We start from the raw sequence: 20,341 nt of genomic DNA on the forward strand, positions 1-20,341 counted from the left end.
CTAACTGAAAATGTACCTCATGGGTCTAACATTAGAATAACTTGTTGGATCACTATAATTACAGGAGAAAGAGGTGAAGTCTGGAAAGGAGAGTCAGTAAAAATGAGCATATAAAAATCGATCCCTTGGGGCAGGTCTTGATCCAGAAACGCACTTAAGCATATTCATAACTTTCAGCACATAAGTAGTCTCATTTAAGTGACTGAGATTACTCACAAGCTTAAAGTTAAGTATATGCTTAAATTCTTTGCTGGATCAGGACTTCTGTAGGAAGTGAGTATTGTCTTTTGGTAGTGTTCATAGTCATTTTAATACCAACTGTATCATTTCATTATGAAGGCCTAGTGCTACGAGGTGCTACGTTCTTCCTGCATGTTGTCACTTAGCACCTTGGAGGATAAGATTTTTATATATGTACGTTCTTCAGCGCAGGGACCTTGGCTTTTAGACTAGTCTCTCCAGGGTAATGCACACCTTTGATGCTGTAGAAAGAATTATAATAGTGGTGGTGCTTAGCAAATCCTAGAATCATGGGGCTTTGATAACAACCCAGGTAGTCACTACAGTTAAAAACAATTGTCCACAAGTATTGTGCATCTTGACTAGATTCCACATTTAGCCTGACTGCTATGGGGTAACATGAAAATAAAGAGAAAAAATGTTTTCTCTGGACTGAACTGAATTTCTGTCCTCCAGAATTATCATCATCCAAACATTTGTGTGTCATTCTCTAATAAAAGCAGAACAGTGATGCCCATGAACAATTGCCAAAATGTATAAGAATATGAAAATCGTGTGTAACTAATGGCATTCTGCAATGGAGATTTTAAGCACTGAATTTTTCAGCCTTATGGACTCACAATAGATGTACCATGCACAAATCTGATGCAGCCTGTGGATCGTTTTCCATTTTCCGTTGTGTTTAATCATAAAGCCTAACAACTGTGACTTAATAACACATATCATGGAAGAGTGTGGAAAGCCAAGCCCCTGCCTCTACAAGGAGCAATGTTTTGCACTATGCTTTGTAATTAAAGATTAAGCATGGTGAGCCTCTAGACCTGAATCAAAGCCATTTGTAATATATACCAATTATCATCAGAGGGAAGTATTGTCCCACTGCTGGCTGAGTTGATTGTTGTGTATTAACCATCAATTGAGAAGTATTCATCTTGAGTTGTTTGTTGCTACAGTGCTGTTCAAGCATATCATTAAATGCCGGAAAAATGTTATAGTGAAAATTAATTTATCATCTGTGTTAAATTCCTATGAAGAATAACTCTTATTTTTCATCATTGATGAAGTGCCATTGGAGCGCATGTGCTTTACCGATCAAAGACATAAATAAGGTGTTATTCTCATTTACACAAAGGCCTCTTTACACCACTTTGGCCTTAAAGTGGGTGCACATTGCCAAAGCAAGGAGAATCAGGCCCATGATCCATACACTGACAAACTTACCAGCTAGGGGCCCCAGTTCTGGAATGAGATCTACTAGAATGGACTCCTGTGTCCAGGCTTGCCCCACTGAAGTGAATGGGGCTCTGTAATGGACCCTTTATTGTGGGTTCACATTTACAGAGTTGATGCTTTCATTAAATAAAACTGACACTAACAGAGAGAAGAGGTGATGATGTGGTGGGGCAGGAGTATTGGTATTGAACTGATTTTCAGAAGTATTGAATGCCACCCCCACCCCACATTGAAGTCAGTAAGAGCTGCTTTGAAAACTGAGCCATGCAAAGCCCTGTAGATTCTTGGGTTTGCATTGCACGTGTTGTGTTAGTTCTTTTGCCTTTCTGTTCTTTATATGAGTCTATTTGTGTTAATTTAGCCCGGAAGTGGCGGTCAGTGTAGTAACAGCTCTTGCGTATTTGGGGTGAATTTTCCAAAATTCTCAGCCCTGGCCTAAATTTGCTGCTTTTCCACTAAAGTCAATAGGTGTTTTCTATTGATTTCAGTGGGAGCAGAGTTAGGCCATTGCTGAACACTTGTGAAAATGCCACATTTGTCCTTCGAAAGGGTTAATACTTAAGGGCTTTGTAACTTCTTATACCTTGAAAAAATATATGTACGTGTGCTGTCCCCAGAAGGGTTTGTTTTGCCTTGTCTGTTTGTTTATGCAGAAGTGTATCGTGCAGATTTCAGTCCAAATGTCATAATGTGAAGCTATTTCCCTTTTATTTTTTATTTTTTTTACTGTTTTAATTTTTTTTTTACCTTACCAGTAAAGTACAAGAACTTAAAATGCAGATATTAGTTTTGCTTCCTCTAATTTATGCCAGGATTTCCTCATTATTTATATACTTTGTTACTATTAAATTAATCTAAATTAACTGCATTTTTTCTGTACCTTTGGATTGGCATGTTTATACATATAAGTAAATGCATAGTTTACTTCCTGTATGAATGAAATTCTAAATATGCGCTGGGATAAGCATCTGAACCAATAACAGAGAGGAGGAGAATAAATCAGGGGTTGTAATTTGTTCATTTCCGACAGTGCAGCTTATATCGTGAACCTAAAATATTATCTAGAAAGAGTGATGAGGGGAGAATCTATTAGCCAAAGAAAAGAAGTTAAATACCCCAGGGCTACAGCCCTTGAATACTACCTTGCAAGAGTCGCCTTGCTTAAGAAGAGAGAGTCAGGCACCTGTGCTTTGCAATTGCTGTTGCTGTCAGTTCAGTAATGCTTGTACCTGATTTAGAGCCCACTCCAGTTCCACTGACGTCTGTGGGAGCCTTTATGATGACATTAATGGGAGTTGGATCAGGCCCCTTATCAAAACTAGAGGAGTACTGGAAATAGGCATATTGAAAAGCAGGGCAGGGTTGGCCCCTTAATGCATGGGTAGTGGGACTCTGTTTGGGCACAAGGGTCTGTCCCCTGGTTCTAATTGCAGGATCGGGGCCTTGGTTTGTCAACTTAATAACAACCCCACAATAGGCCTGGATATTTCCTCTCTCAGCCAGGATGTTTGAAGCTGTCCTTGGCAAAATCCTACTGTATTTACAATAAGGAATTGCGATCATGTATGCCAGCCTTTTCTCAGGGTAGCAATCTCTAATGACAATGTGTGGCCTGTGCGCATGCAGACGGTCACGGCTATAGAATCTCTCTGCATTTAAGGGTCTTTGAATGAAAATATGTAGCACGTGCAGAGACATTGCCACTAGGTTAGACCCGTAATTTACATTTGGGTTGTTTTAAGGTTTCATGAAGCCTATCAGTGAAATGTTTTTCACATTTGTTTTAATTTCAATAAAAACATTTTTATTTGAATTTAAAACTTCCCCCAGAACGTAAACAGAGGCTTCCCTTTCACATGGTTGACTTTGAATGCAGTGGAGTTGCTCACATGCTTAACATTAAGCTTTTGCATAAGTCTTTGCAAGATTGGAGCCTAAAAGCTAAAGTGAACCTAACTCGTTGAGTTTTATTGTCTAGGAGGGTAAACAAACATCAGGGATGGTGAAAAGTAAAGTACTATAGTCTTTTCACATTCTTTTAAATCCTCTTCAATTTGACAGTGTTATAGTTAACACAGACAAGAGAGTTTTGACCAGGCAATCCCTTTAGGTCTGACTTGGCACTCTCATGGACAGCAGTCAAGCGAAAATATACAGTGGTACAGCAGTTGCAGGGTAACGTCCTCATCCCACACTCAGAACTGAGCAGGTGGCAGGCTGGGCAAAGCCTTGATGACTTTAGTGAGGCTTTGTGCAGGTGCAGGACTCTGCCGACACAGAATCATTTGCAGTATTAGGCCCTGAAATAGTGTCATGTACTTTGATAGTTATCGGTCTGCTTTTATTCCATGCTTATGACCATGAACTCCCAGCGCCTCTGGTTATAAGACCAGTCGGCACCTTTTGCATAGCGACAGGTTAACACTGTGTTTTCTACCATTTCCTGCAGGCATCCCCAGCTGCACTAGCAAAAAGCGTTTTGGCTGAAGTTCCAAATCAAGTGGTGGACTATTACAATGGCAAAGGGATTAAACCAAAATGTATGTCAGAGTACGAGTCTTCCAGGACACTAGCGCCATGAACTTCCCCGCACACTTTTACAGAGCTCAAAACTGCTACTACTACAACTACTGTACTTTAAAACAAACAACAAAATAGCACGTTTTGGTGATTTTTAACTAAAATAATTTTTTTTGCATGTGTAGCCTAAAGGCTTGAATCTGTTAAGCAGTTGTTATTGTTGAAAACTTTTTATGAGAAGAAGGAAACTAACTCTTTACAGCATGTCGCCTTGAAATAAAAAGTTATCTGTATCTGGTTTTTATACAGGTTTGTTGAAATTTTGCTAAATTTCTTATTATCTTTCCACTGTAAAGCATTTTGAAACATTTGAGAGCGGATAGCCAAAATATCTTTGGTTTTATCTGCTGCGAAACGAAAGATTTTTCAAAATGGCAGATGCATGAACTGTATTTTGCATGTTTAAAATAAAAACAACACAGTTTTGCAGTTGTTGTCTTTATTTCTCTCTTGCCACAAAGTTGCCTGCTCTAAACTCTGTACTCAGCACACTGTACTTCAAGGAAAGAATAACCAAAGCATTCTAAGACACTTCTGAAAGAGTACGCCGCAAAGCATGGACAGTTCTAATGACAGCAGCTTATAACGGGGGTGCCCAAACTAGCCCAGCCAGCCTCTGCGTCATTGGCAACTTGTCAAGAGCCCAAGGGCATATTGGATTAGTGTAACATCAGCAGACTATAGCTGCATTCCTCTTTAATATGGAGGTATGGTCCTCGTGGACTACATGTGCTTAAGTGCCATGTTCCATCTAGACCCACGCGACTTGACTGGCTGGTATGTGGGCAACATTTTGGCCACCTTTGATTTATAATCAGGCCTGGTTTTGAGTTGTTTTGTTTGTATTTTTCATTTCACTCACAATACCGAATTTTTGCGTGGAGCACTATCCGAGACAGATGTTGCATGGCCTAATTTTGACAAAGAAAATAGCTTGAAGGCTTCCTTGGTACAGAGTTTGCCTGTATACAGTGAAAAAGCTGTTTTATACCAGAAGACTATTAGACCTACTTTTTTAATGGGGTGAGGGAGGAAAATAACAAATTGTGTTTAGATTTAGAATCTCTCCATTTACAAAAAATCAGGTTATGATTTCTAGTGTCTGAGGTCTAACATCTGGTTTTGCAAAATACACAGCAGCTAAACACACAACCTGTTAAAGGATGATGGTGAAATTTTGGCCAAAAATAGCTATTGAGGGTGAGACATTTTTCCTAAGCCCTCAGTACTGACCTAACTCTGCTACCATTGAAGTCAATGAGAGTTTTGCCATTGACTGCAACAGAATCAGGCTAATGGTGAGTGCTTTGGAAAATTCCACCCTTACTCTGTAGGTTTTTTAAAATGTGTTTAAAAGCATGGATTTCTCCATAATATATAGTTTTAGTTTTCTTGTTTTCATTTTAAAATACTTTCCAAAGAATCAGTTTTGATAGATGGTTTGGTACCATTCGATGAAGATAATGTATATCTGTAAACTGTGTCCAGCACATTTCACTTCTATTCCATCTGTGTCCTTACAGAGTAATTTCTTTAACTGCCTATTAAGTATTCCTTCAGGTGATCTGATGTTGAACAGCAGAGATATCTGTTGGCCAATTTTACTTGGTCATAGGTGTAAAATGTCTATAGATGTCCCAGGCGATAGATCTCAAATCCAGTTTTTCATTTAATGGTTGACTGTGCGCTTAGGGTCTGTGTCAGCTGATATCAGCTAACACCAGTGTACAGCAGATCTCTCCCTCCAGGGTTGTATTTTTGCAAGAAAATACAATGATTTCTCCTATCATAGACTACCCAGCTCTGCCAACACATCTCATTACTGACCTATAACCCCCTGGCTTTCCCAGGTCTGATTTTCCTCTTATTTTGGTCTTTTTTTCTACTTCCAAAGGAAGCCTTGTCAGCTGAGTGGTTCAAGCACAGAACTGGAATTCAGTAGTTCTGTGTTTCTAGCTTTGTCACTGATTTATTGTGTGGTCTAGGGCAAGTGGTTTAATTTCTTTGTGCTTTGGTATCCTTATCTGCAAAGTGGGATGATAACTTGTAAGGAGTTGAACCACAAAGGAGTGTTGTGTGACTTAATTCATTAATTTTTGGAAGATGCTTTGAGATCCTGAATGGCAAGGGTGCTATACTCAGTTAAAGAAAACATTTTTTCATGACCTACAAATGTAATAGCCAATTTCTTTTTCTTGTCAGGATCTTTCGTCAACTTATAGAGAAGAAACTATATCAGTGCACATTGACTTCATATAGCAATGCCTGCTGCTTAACTAAAAGGGTGAGATGGTAGAGGGACAATGAGTGAGGACCAAGAGAATAAATTCACTTTTTTTAAAGGGGGGAGTTAGTAGTATCAAGTGCTAAAGCTTCTCTAAATAATGATCAGTAGTATTTTGCTACCTAACTAACTCTGTCAGAATGACACATATACACAAAATTTGGAAGAGATGTAAACCAAGTGCATCAGGGCTTAAACCAATCTCTATTAGCGATCAGGATGGGACCCATGTGAAGAGCACATTTATCTACTGTGGGGCTCTTACACCTTCCTCTGAGTATCTCTACGCAGCAGCTGAGCAGGGTGATTTGCAGCAAGGGTAAAAATACGTGTGCTAGCTCGGACCGAGCCACTGCCTAAAAATAGCAGGGTGGCTGCAGCAGTATAGGCTGTGGCTCCGGCTAGCCATCCTCGTCTGTATCCCGGGGATTGGACGGGATTGCGGCTAGCCCAAGTTGCCACCTGGGTGGCTGTAACCAGACTGCTATTTTTAGGTGCTAGCTCAAGCAGAGCTAGCATGTGTATGTCTACCCACACTGGAAATTACACCTCCCAGCTGTTGTGTAGACATATCTTAAAGCATCTGGTTCTGACCATAGTTGGAGACAGGATACTGGACTAGATGGACTGCTGGTCTGATCCAGTCTAGCAGTTCCTATGATCCTATCTATTGGTATTGCACCTATTTTTTGTTCAACAGAGTCAATGTTTAGATTCATAGAGTCTAATGCTAGAAGGAACCATTATGAACATCTAACTCACCTACTGCACATTTACCATAGCCACCTTGGTATTCCATGTCACACATGACATAATATAGCACTGTTTTGCATATCTCAACTTCCATAGATGTTTGGGAACTCCAGGTTCAGTTAGTAATGCTTGGTGGGTGGGGCATTGCTCACAATTTTTTTTTTTGGTGGGGAGGGGAGTTGGTCTACACCATGATTTCGCAGCTTATGGGGTGGTGAGCCTGGGTTGGGGAATGGGAGGCAGGGGTCACAACTCTCCTCCCTTTCTTCATGTACAGATGGGAAGGGGAATCATGACTCTTTCTTTTGTGGTAACATGAGGTCCCAGGATGGAAAGGGGTGGGAACCATTGATCTACACGTTTACATGTTTACTCTTTTGAATTTTTCCTGAAGAGACCTATTTTTCAATTGTTAGAAGTGAGTAAGAAAGATGAAGTGCAGTGAATGTCTGAGACAGCTAGAGCCATTCTTGCAGTCCTCTTCTGTGCTGTGCACATTGGTTTGTGCAGTGGAGACAGAAATCAAATAGCATCTCCTTTCTTTATAAGATACTGTCCACCTCAGTGCTCAAGGCTCCAGATTTCAGCTAGTCATTCCTTTTTGTTCATTGTTGCTTTTCACAGACAAACACAGTGAACCTTGTCTTGAGGGATCAGCAAAAAATTGATTTCCTAGTAAACGTATTCTGGCTGAACCAAACTGTAACCAAACAGATTTTGTGGTTACCCTGAAGTGATTACTTACATTAGGTCAGGAGGTCACTTACTGGAGGTGTTTGTGATGGGTTCCCCCCAGAATGCCACCTGGAACTGGGGTACCACTGAGCCCTATGACCCAACTGCCTGGGCTCCCTCTCTCACTGTGCTGCTGTGACAAGCTGCAGACCTGCTCCCGGTTCTACACTTCCACTAGCATTCGCACAGGTAGGGACGTACCCAGCTGCAATTACATGCAGGCTCTCTGACTAGCAGCTGCATGAACTAACAGTAGAAAGGCTAAAGCCAAGGTAACTGTCAGCTCCCCAGGCATGCACTCCGTCTGAAGCATAAACCCAAAATTATACCGTCTTGCGCTACATAGAGAACTGTACAGCATAAACTCATGGAGTTCGCCCCACACACACACACACGCAATGTGGAGAGGAATATGCAACAGCCTTTGCCCCTTGAGCTATGATTTCCCATGCACTTCACTCCAACTCACTAGTTTAGATAAAGCAAAAACAAGTTTATTAACTACAAAAGATAGATTTTAAGTGATTGCAAGTGACAGCAAACAGATCAAAGAAGATTACCTAATAAACAAAAACACAAACTAAGTCTAAGATACTAGAAATATATTATATGAATTAGCAAATTCTCACCCTGGCTGATGATACAAGCAGGCTGCAGATTCTTAAGAGACAAGGTGCACTTGCTTTACAGCTTGGAATCCCCAGGTCTTTCATACACAGGCTAGAAATCCCTTTAGCCTGGGTCCAGCACTTACCCCTGTTCAGTCTTTGTTTCTCAGGTGTTTCCAGGAGTCTTCTTGCATGGGGAATGAAGAACAACAGATGATGTCACTCCCTGCCTTATATAGCTTTAGCATATGGTGGGAACCCTTTGTCCCAAACTTAGTTTGTGAAAAAACACTGACATCCCAAGATGGAGTGCAGAATCATGTGACCTGGTCACATGTCCTTGTAGAGTCATAGCAGCCATTACTTACAGGCTGTCTGGAGCGTCACAAAACAAAGCAAAAATAATGCCATCACCCTGGCATCTCTATCCCAGTTTAAAACTACCAGGGATAGGCAAACTCTCCTTATATCACTGAATGTGATAAACAGTCACTAAGCATGAGGTGTAATTGTAGCCATGTTGGTCTCCGGATGTTAGACAGACAGGGTGGGTGAGATAATACCTTTTATTGGACCAACAGATGTTGGCCTCCATGTACGGAAGGCCACATTTGCTCCTAGTTCAGTCAGTTTGCACCACTCAAATGGCTGAGCTCTGCTCCTAACTGGCCAGCTAAAAATTCCCTTGGTGTGGGGGAGCTCTCATCTGGTATAAAGCTGGCAGAAGTGGGGCCTATGCCAACTGCCTCCTGCACCTGACTCTGCTGTAAAAATTGCATCAGATATTACCTCACCACCTTGTCTCATTAAGCAGCTCTACAGGTGCATTGCTGCCTGTGCAGGAAGATTGGATTTGGAACCTCCTAATCATACTTGTCGTCCCACCAACCCACCAAACTCAGCCACCATCTGCTTGCTTCTGTCTACAGGCTCTTTCTTTGCAAAGGTGTCTCCTGTTTCTATTGAATTTTGTGTGGTGGGCACCTCTAGTTCCCAAGTGCATTCTTTGCACTGACTGAAGTGGGACTTCAGAAGGGAGTGACCTTGCTGTGTTCTGTATTCATAAGGAGCAAGTCCTTATGCTTTTAAGTGGCTTGAAGAGAAGATTCAGCCCCATATTGCATACAGGTAATTAAATTCGTTCACACATTTGGGCCTGGAAGGAGTTCTAAAGTCAGCTGAATGATTCCTAGGATAAGAAAACAGTTGCTTCCATTCGCAGTGTTTATTCTCTCCCTTTCCTTAGGGGGTGAAATTTGTCACAGCACGGATGGCCTACATGAGGCCCTCTACACCACCAAAGCCCTTCTAAATCCTTAACTCCAGGTTAAATAATCCAGAGGACTTTATGTGAACCATCACCACCGGGGTGGAGTTGCACCCAAGGAGACTTACTGTAGCTGAGTAGCAGTCTAACCACCTCGTTACTTGACTTTAATATGAATTGCTCTTCTGCTACTTCACTCAGAATCCCTCTTCCCTGCCCACTCTTGTCATCCTGATTTTGTAGAATAGTCGTGAAGGTCCCAGAATCAAATCAATCAACACAACATGAGTTCTGTCCTATAAAGGTGCAGAATGAGTCTTCATTTTCTCAGTCCTTAGGTTCTGGAAAATATGCATGTCAATGTATTTGAATGGAAACTAATTTCATTAAGTAACATTGTTTGTTTGTCTGTGCCTATGTGGTTTCCTCTTATTCTTAATGTTGCATAGAGAGCAAAGCCACAACACCCTTAGAAATACCTAAGATGGATAATAATTGAATTTGGCACACGGATATCAATAGGACTGTGTACATTAGAAAAGACTGCTAAAATGACAGACAGGTTGGGCCCATTAGCATTGTGCTCCAGTATTTATAAGCCAAGAGGAAAAAGGAAAAAAAGAGATGATTAAATGCTATACATTACAGAACCAGAACAAAACAAGGTTAGCGCAAAACATTGCTATCACAAGATAATCTTCATGGTGTTGAAAGCTGTATGTTAGGGTATTTTAGTGCAGCTCACCTTTAAAACTCAACCATTGTTTCCAACTCACTGCCCCTTTGGCACGGCTCACTGTCACTCCTGTGCTTGACCAATAGCCATTATCCAGACACACAGGATGTTTTAAAATTATGAAGCAAGGCAACTCAATGAAAGAAACTCGTTGGTTATGGAAAAGGAAGAAAATATGATCTCCCCAATTCATTTCTCCTGCGTCCTTGTTGTCTCAGTCCTCATCTTCCCTGTTGACCCCCTCCATCTCATGATCTCTTACATGTGTGTTTTAGGCACTGACCCTGCAAAGCCTACGGACATGTCACACACAAGCTTTCACCAGTTTAGTGCAACCTGTGTAAACAGATCAGTTTAAAACTAGTTAAATCAGTTTAGCTTGTCACTGTGAATCTGATTGGAAACTAAATTTACAGGACCGAGCAAAACTGAGATTATCTAGGTTTATGTCAATTTAAGAGTGGCCCAGGGCTGAAAGTGAGCCAGTACGGGCCAGTACGCCGTACCAGAAAACCCGCACTGGCTCACACCCAGCAGCACTTTAATGTCCCTGACCCTTTTGCCTCCCCTGTCGGGGGCCCTGCTGGTTGGGTCCGTACTGGCAGGGCCACTAATGGGGAGGGGAAGGGGCAGAAACGTTAAAGCGCTGACGCGGCAGTGCTTTAAGGACAGTCCATTGCTGCCCCTTCCCCCCACAACCCCTGTTGGCGGCCCTGCTAGGGATGGTCCTTTGCCGTGGCAGTGCTTTAATATTGCTGCCCCCCACACCCCACTGGTGGGGCCGCCAACGGGGTGGGGAGGGCACAGCAACGTTAAAGCGCTGCTGCGGGAAAAGATCCTGCAGTGCTTTAATGTCCCTGCCCCTTTAGCCCCCGCACCACCACTGATGGGGGGGGGGGGGGAAAGGGAGCAGCTACCCTGGGGCCCGCGATTTAAAAGGGCCCAGGGCTCCGGACACAGCGGCGTCCAGAGCTCTGGGCCAGGGGCGGCTCTAGGCATTTTGCCGCCCCAAGCACGGCAGGCAGACTGCCTTCAGCGGCTTGCCTGCAGAGGGTCCGCTGGTCTTGCGGCTTCGGCAGACCTCCTGCAGGTGTGCCTGTGGGAGTCACGCCTGTGGGCGGTCCGCCGAAGCTGCGGGACCGGCGGACCCTCCGCAGGCAAGCCGACGAAGGCAGCCTGCCTGCCGCCCTCTCGGCGACCGGCAGAGTGCCCCCAGTGGCTTGCCGCCCCAAGCACGCGCTTGCTGTGCTGGTGCCTAGAGCCGCCCCTGCTCTGGGCCCTTTAAATCAACATGGGAGCCCCAGGCACTGTGGGCCAAGGGCTGGCTGGGGGATGCTGACCCACCGTCTCCGGCCCTTCCCCCTGAGGCCCTGCCCTTTCCGGGAGCCAGAGCCACCCCCCATACCAGTAAGTGTCCTCAGTTACTTTCACCCCTGGAGTGGCCACACACAAAATTGCAGCAATTTAATTAAATTGGTTGAAAATCAGACCTTTAAACTGATGCAACTTTGTGTGTACAGACCAGATCTTAGGTACATCCTTCACTTCTGCATTTGTGTGCTCTCAGTCAAAGCAATGGGACGAACCATGTGCATCAAGTGAAGCACATGCCTAAATCTTTGTAGAATTTGTGCCTTCAGTTTTATGCTCTTTGGGTAGTGCTTGCATGGTGGTTCTTTGGCTGGCTGACATCTTTGCTTTGGTTTGCAAAATTTATACTTAACAGTGTGTCATTGCCAGCTCAGCTTTCTTAGTATATAATGACCTGGAAAATACAGTTTAAAAACTATAATGTCCCAAAATTATACATGCTTTTAACAAGTAACCTGTTTCTCCATATATATGTATATTATAGGGGAGCCTCTTAAACCTGTTATCCCTGAACGCAGAAAGCCCCTGTCCATCAAAATGGAAAAAGATAATGAATGTACAGCTCAAGCAGAAGAGAAACAGGAACATAATGACTGCCAATCAATGGTATTGATAGATTATTTTGTTTTTGTTTCAATAAGACATATTAGAAAACAAAAGAGGATGCATAGGTTCAAATTCTGTCCTCTTGTCTCATGCTTAGCTTCCACTGAAATCTTACGGAGAAGTAACCATGCTAACACCACCACTTAAGATTAAGGAGACAAGGCAGGTGAGGTAATAGCTTTTTTTGGACCAACTTCTGGCTACAACAACACTGCAAACCACTTATAATCAAGCATTCAATACTGACAATACACAAAACCCTGATGTCAATGGCAAAGCTCCCCATTTGACTTCACTGGGGCCAAGATTTCACCCTTGTGGGAAGAGGGATATTCTAAAACACTCCACACTGCTCTAATGCTTTCCTATTGAGCTCAGTGTAAACGTCACCATTGACTTCAAATGGAGCAGAGACAGGTTCATACTGAACATATTTGGAAATCTCACACTTAATGCCAGGCATGAGGTCCCTGATTTGAACAGTGCCATTGTAGTTGGGACTAACCCCAACAGGCAGCACTACTCATGGTAACAGCTGCAGGACTCTAAATCCTCCTGCTGTACTGAAGTGTTATCTGCCAAGGTGAATAGTGGGGAGAATATTACTGAAATCAATGAAAGCCTCTGCCATGCAAATGAGACCAGGATTTGGCCCATATGCTGTATATACATGTCAATTTCTTGTTTTCAATATTTTTCTGCTTTCTACTGCTAAATCAACAGAATTTGCTGTGTTTATTTGTTATCCCTGTGGTGTTATATATGTCGCAGTATGCTACATATGTGTCTTTCTGTATTATTGCTTGTTGTAACTACACTGTGATTTATATTCTACTGGCCTTTTCTCCCATTTTGCCTTTGAAAACAATAAAAAAAATATTTTATTCTTTTTCATTAGCCTCATAAGGGCTGGGAAAAATATTGTGAAACAATCACTGCAAAGATTTTAGCTTGCCTTTAATAATGAATTCGTTTCTGCACTCTCGCCCCTTTGGAATTTGCTGTTGGTGAACATTTAAACAATCAGGTCTTTGAGCATCAGTACACCCTTAAGCAGCCGCAGTAAGTTCAGCTGCCCTCCCCTGCTGGAACCCCCGGGGTGGGGGCAGAATGTAACTTCAGGCACTGCCTGCCTGCCCGCCCAGGGGTGAGGGGGAGGTTAGATATCTCTGGGAACAGCAGCACCTACTAATGCTGGAGGTAAATTGAGCCTTTCCAATTTACTTCCTCCCAAATGTAGGAGCTCAGTGACATACTGCACCTCTGTTATGTACTCGATCAAAGCTCTGCAGCCAGGGTGCACTTCCCTTTTTTTTTTTTTGCTAGGTGTATTTATTAATTGATTTTAACACAGTTATAATCATACACAGAAGGAGAAAATAAATAGTTCAAAACAAGAGAGACTATTACTGCAGCTAATAACATATCCAACATGAGAAAAATACTAATCATTCTACATACATTTCATGTTACACATAAACTCCTACTGCTCCTGTCCAGCTGTACGAGATAAAGAAGAGCTTGGTCCAAGACACAGTGTTCAGCTCCGAACTGAATTCATCCAAAATTCAGAGGGGTTTAGAGTTTGGGTTTGGCCCCTTATACATTCAACTGTGAGGTTCAGCTCCAAACTACCAAAGAGATCATAGATGTTCAGTTGAGATGTAAGCAGGCCCCTTTCCCAATCTGCTTTAAAAACCCAATTCACAACTAAGTAATGTCAAAGTCCACCCCTTCCCTGGGGTTTGGCTTTGTTAACCAATAAATCAACAATAAAATAACAACACAGGCTATGTCTACACTATGGACCTTACAGCAGCACAGCTGTACGGCTATAGCTGTGCCACTGTAAGATCTCCCATGTAGCCGCTCTATGCCGGCGGGAGAGAGCTCTCCCATTGGCATAATTAAACCACCCCCAATGGGCAGCAATAGCTATATTGGCAGGAGAGCCTCTCCTGTGGACACAGTGCTGTCCACACCAGCATTTTTGTCAGTGAACCTTATGTCAGTCAGGGTTGGTTTCTTTCCACATCCCTGACTGACAAAATTTTACCAACAAAAGTGCTAGTGTAGACATACCCTTAGCTAAAATTTTCCCCTCTGTTTGATTGCTCCTGGGGTTTCTCCCTTAGAATTACCCAGCCCCATACTTCTAGGAGCAAGAAGATAGTTTAGATGACATGCCCATTTAGACATTGGTCTCTCTAGTGAAGCTGTCACTGAGGGTGCCAGTTAACAACAATCGCAGTGATGCTTTCTGTGTAACAGGCACTTGTCTACGGAGATCTGGACTCATTTCACAAGAGGACTGTTCCATGAAGGCATACTATACAGTCAGGCCTGAGATTAGCTCTACAGAAACGTTTGGAGGAATTTGGGCCCATGGTCCTATATTACACACTGATGGCAGTGTGAGTTACATGTAGGAAGCAAGAGCTCAATATACCCCTTAAAACTGGTAATTATTCATTAACCATTAATTATTGATCTTGTTGTATTGTTATTGTTATTCTGGCAAGAGGGATAATGCTAATCATATTTCTCCTGCCATACTAGTACTTCTATTGCACCCATGTTTAGAATATTGAGCTAATTATCTAAGAGTATCTGAGGCCAGTGTTTTTGATCAAGCAAAATCCCCTGGAAGAGTGATTTAAGTTTTAATTCATATATTTCTTCCCTTACATTTAACATGTACAATATATATGCCCACATATTTAATAACCTCACTGGATCTCATTCCATATAGTCCTTTTTTATCTTTGTTTTTAATTCATCTAGCTTCAGAACCTCACTTTGTAACCTACGTTTGTCTTCAGGCCTGAAACATCTCCAGATTAATTAACTGCTTCCAGAGCTTTTGGTAGGACACACACATAGATTCTGCCTAGCACAGTAATATGTCATCTGAAAAAAAAAGGGAGCCATAATTTCAATATTTCCCATTTGACTGTCATGCGTTAAAGTACTTTTCCTGAAGGATGAAGCCAATGTTTAGAATAGAAGAACACGAAGCTATTAAGAAAGAGGATCTTGACTGGCCTCTCTGGTCACTTCAGAAGGCTGAGATACATCATTTTACTAAATATGATAACACCGAATTAAAATGAAATCTTATCCCTTTACAGGCCAGAGATGCAAAAAGGGGTGGAAGAGCAGAGTGGAGCGGCACTACCCATGTATCTGTGTTATCTCTTAGTTCAGGTTAGGATGGCTCAGGTTAGACCAGGTATGGAGTGTGTGTGTGTGTGTAAAGGGAGATATGCTATTAGGTGCACTACATCAGCAGCATACATCTGTGATTGCTTTGTACTACTGAATACACCACGCACACTAGCCCACTGTGGGGCTTCCCTTCAGTCATTAACCCATCCTCGGGGCAATGATGTGCCGCAGGGCATGGTAGCAGGGATCCCTTGTTGTACTCCTTTAATATTAGAATCCAGTTGTTTGACCCATACCATGTGTGGCAGAGACCCTTTGCGAGTGAACTGTCCCCATCTGCACAGAAAATGGGGATACAGCCATCTTCATGGCACCATCCATCTTCTAGCCTCAGAACTGGAATCTCCTTGGTGGAGGAAGGCTCTCTTTGTGGTTCTGGATCCATACAAAGGGACATGGAGAAGAGGATGGGACTGGGGAATGCACATCATCCTCTCCAACAATCCCATGGGGAATATCCCTCCTCCCCCAACAAAGAATTTGGAGTAAACTCATCAAGGAGAACCACAACATTTTCCTACCATAACCTGTGGGAGGGGCTAACCTGTATCTCAGGTGGGAATCTTGCCCTTTGGGGGTTTATTGTGGGGGAAGTGGCATCCTACAGGGCAGAATTTGGCTTTAACCTACAACAGTACAGTTCATACTCTTTGAGGAAAATTCATATATTAAAAAAACCCACACGTTCTTGCACCTGCCTTGCTAATAAACCTTTTGATTACGAACAAATCCATTGTGTTTCTCACCTTCTATGTTGCTATTTGTTTATTATCTGAATTTCGTTCAGCTTGGAGAGCAAAACTAGACTAACCAGGTCACATATTTCTATTCAGTTTTACTTTCAGATTCTTGTGCACGAACACAGACTGCACTCCCCTAGCTGAGACAATGGGTCCCTGAAAAATATAGGGCTGGTATAGCTGATTCCCACACGTCCTTTCCTGCAGCCTACTTGACCAAGGCCTTTCAAGGGCCAAGAAAAACCCTATTTAACTACTCCCACTTGCCAGTTTTGGTCACACAGACTTTTGAAAATGCTGGCTATGTGACTGGCAAAGGTAATTACACAGTAAATCAGAATCAGAACCACGATTAAAACCAAGACTCTAAAACACATGCCTAATCCACTAGAGCAGAGTGCTTCCCAAGTGACTCATGTGAGGAGGCATGTGATAGAGTGTTCACCCCACACAGGATTAGAAGGGGTTAAGGTTGCCAGGTAGACCAATTAACTGCCCAGGCTGCACCTGCAGGGATTAAGGAGGCTCAGTGGGGCAGGAATAGGTGGGGCCTATAAAGCCAGGAGCTGAGAACAGATTAGGCTGCTGGGAAAGGCTACAGGATGGCAGGTAGCAGTCACTCCACAGGAAGAAGGAGTTGGTACCCTCAGAGAAGGGGTGGGGAAGCAGAAAGAGTAAGAAGCAGTCCAGGGAAGCAGCAATGGGGGCTAAGAGCCCAGAACTGCTGAGCTGAAGGTCCCTGGACTGGAAACCAGAGTAGAGGGTGGGCCCAGGTTCCCCTAGTGGCCACTGGGTAAGTGGCATCACCAGGGCAGCACAGGAGAAGACTGCCTGGGACTGTTTGCCAAGAAAGCCTTTGGGGTACCCCCTGGAAGGGGGTAACATGGCTGGTGACCCAGCCAGAGAGCCAAGTCATGAAGAGGATGCTTCAGTTCCTAAAGTGAGGTGGGTCCACAGGCTGAGAAGACAATGGGAGAGGCACCACCTGAAGAGGGCACACCAACTGGCAGAGCTAATCCCCAGGATGTCCAGCAGGAGGCGCCACTGTGACAAGTGACTAGTTTTAGTTGTTTTGCAGTTTGAACTCTTCTCTTGTGTGTAGCCTAGTGAGAAATAGAAAAGCAATACATTCAGTTTCCATAGCTGTTGTCGATGGATGATGAGGGAAATTGTGGCTATGTGTCTGATGGCCACGAGGTAGGGTCTGGTCAGTGAGTATTGTGCTCTCTCATTGGTTGCATGCAGATTAACAAACATGGAGGCCTTCTGCCCAGAGATCAGTCATGATGATCTCTTTACAAAATATATTATATCGTCAATGATTAAAGGTAAATAAACATGGGAGAAACATTGCACTTAATGAGCCATCCTTCATGTATAAATTACATGAAGTCCGCAGTGTGAGGGGAAAATCCATGGTCCCTTGTCTCCCATAACATGGTGACAGGCAGTCTCCAAACAACTCAGGCAGGCTGAGTGTTAAATACAGGCTTTTGAACTTATTCTGCCCACTTGCCAGGAGATAAACCTCACAGGAGTACTGTCAAAGCAAATCTATGTCTGCTGCACTTTCAAAAATCAATATAATCATTGTAAATCTATGGTGCTCCCTCCAGGACTTGCCCTGTTGCTTGTTGCTGCGATCCAGCTTGAGCAGATGGGTAGGGCTCTGAGGCTGTGGACGATCAGAATGTGTTGTGCGCGTGCAAGGGGGCAACACCCATGCAAAAGCCTGCACACTCTGGGATTTTTTGGGCCCTGGAACTTTCAAACATGCCTCTTCATTCAAGGCTCCATGGAAACTCCCACTGGGACAATATTAGCATATGCTACTATATAATTAAAATGCTAATAATGTACAAGAACTCTGATGCTCACATTTCAAAAAGAGGATATTTTGGACCACTGTTTAAAAAAAAAAAAATTAAAAAAACCAGAGGAAGAAGAATGGCTACAGCAACAACCGTTGGATCAGGTTCTGGAGATGAGCAGTGAAGGAGAGGAGAGAAAGCAGAGAGGAATATATACAAATCCACATTTACTAATTGCAGAACAGGGAATATATTCCTCATAAACAATTATCTCTAGAGCCCAAGAGAATAGTCAAACCAGCACTACGGTGACGAACAGGCTGTGGACCCGGTAGTAAATCTGGTGAAAACTGTGGGTTGCAACTGCAGGATAGCAGAGGGTATTAAAAAAAAAAGTAGAAAGGCGTTTGCAGATCTATAAATAAGGTAAACTCTATGCATATCAGCCATGGAAACAGAGTTCACAGCAGCATCAAGGCTCTGGAGATGACTCCCTAGGTTGAGATCTTGACCCAAATCCTATTGGCAGCCATCACAAAGAACGACACCATTCAAATGATGAGTAAAGCACCAAGTAAATTTTGGTGACAAATTTATAACACCGCTCAGAAAACTCACATTGGGAAGTGTCATTGCTCATTCTTTCATCCTAATGAAGTCTGCCATGTTACTGTGAGCATCATAGCCCTGGGAGAGCACAATGTCTTAGTATTCTGGGGTGACCCCTTGAGTGCTTGGAAATCTGTTGGGGACATTTGAAATTTCAAATGGAAAAAAGAGGATGAAGGACTCCATAGATTATTGTATTTTGTTTTTTTTCCCCCAGTGATAGCTTTGGACCTGGTCCTGATCACTGTGGAAGTCAGTGGGAATTTTGTCATTGAATTTACCTTAATAGGTGCAGACCATCTCCCTGCATGTGAGTGAGAGAGAGAAAGACAAGCAGAACCACCCCACCATGACGAAATATATAAGTGCAGACCACCAACTGGGGCACAATATGATGCCTAAGAGAGAGACAGCTCTACAGAATCCTCCTGATTCTAGCCAAATTTTACATATCATGGTCCACCAACCTGCATGGATCTTGTGGGGATCTCCAGAAAAACACCTGAGACTCATTAGCAAGTCAGCCAGGCAAGACTGATAGCATCAAGTTTCTTTAATGAACCCATTAGGGGAATTTTAGAAGGGAGCATCACTGATAAGTGAAGAAGAGTACAGTATTCTTTTCTGGAAACACTGTGATCTTGGAATTAGGAACAGTTATTGATATTGTGGGTGTTTATTGCATCGTTGGACCTTGGCTACATCCAGCTGTCTGATGCATATTATAGCTTTGAGACTGCTTGGAGAACTGCAATATTACATAAGCACACAAAAGGGTAAAGTTATTTTAAAACAAAATAGCAAAAGCATTGACCCGGGAATTCTCATCTTGACAATGAGAGGCAGGTCAGGATATGAACGTTGCATCTCAAAACTGGCAAAAGTGAGAAAGCAGAGATATTCAAAGCTATCAGAAGGTAAATTCTAATTATTCACAAGTTATTGGACTTGATGTAGGAATTACTGAGTGAGGTTCTGTTTGATGTTGGCGGTTGGACTAGATGATCAGAGTGGCCCTTTCTGAAATGTAAATACATAACTATCTCTTTATGTGTATTGTTAAAGAATTTGGTTTATGTAACTGTATTTTAACCACAATTTTAACTACAAAATTCCTAGTTTGGTGAAGTATCAGTAAAATGATGGTTCTCAGTAACAGTTACATGAGCACTATTAATGGAATCAAGATACTTTAAACAGCAACGGGTCCATTGTGGAAAAGCGCTGTAGGGCCCTTTGCCCTTTAACAATGCTGCGACCTCTGCTGACCAGGGGGGCGCAGGAACGTTAAAGCGCTGCCGTGGCAAAGGACTGTCCTTAAAGTGCTGCTGTGGCACTGCTTAACGTCCCTGCCCCTTTTGCCTCTCCTGGCAGCGGCCCTGCCGGTACAGACCCCATTAAAGCAGCGCTTCAATGTGGGCTGGGTACGTGCCAGGTTCTTACTGGCTCACTTTCACCCTGGGCCCAGCAATGAACTGTGACCCCCCCCCCCCCCCCCGGTGTCCCCTGCCCAACCTGCTGCCCCTGCAGTGACCAACTC

The 20,341-nt window shown here is 43.0% G+C and overlaps 1 protein-coding gene across 8 annotated transcripts in view; it reads left to right on the forward strand.

Annotated features, from left to right (window-relative positions):
- The window catches only part of CPNE4 (copine 4), a 342,555-nt gene extending 338,108 nt beyond the window's left edge, over nt 1–4,447 (forward strand). For all 8 annotated transcript variants that reach the window (XM_045002785.1, XM_045002784.1, XM_045002790.1 and 5 more), the window contains one exon: nt 3,923–4,447. In XM_045002785.1, coding sequence (XP_044858720.1) covers nt 3,923–4,054 — 132 coding nt within the window. In that variant the 3' untranslated portion in view covers nt 4,055–4,447. The remainder of the gene's footprint in view (nt 1–3,922) is intronic.
- The last annotated feature ends 15,894 nt before the right edge of the window (nt 4,448–20,341 follow it).

This window comes from Mauremys mutica, chromosome 2, assembly GCF_020497125.1.
Source record: "Mauremys mutica isolate MM-2020 ecotype Southern chromosome 2, ASM2049712v1, whole genome shotgun sequence".
NCBI classification, from domain to species: Eukaryota; Metazoa; Chordata; order Testudines; family Geoemydidae; genus Mauremys; species Mauremys mutica.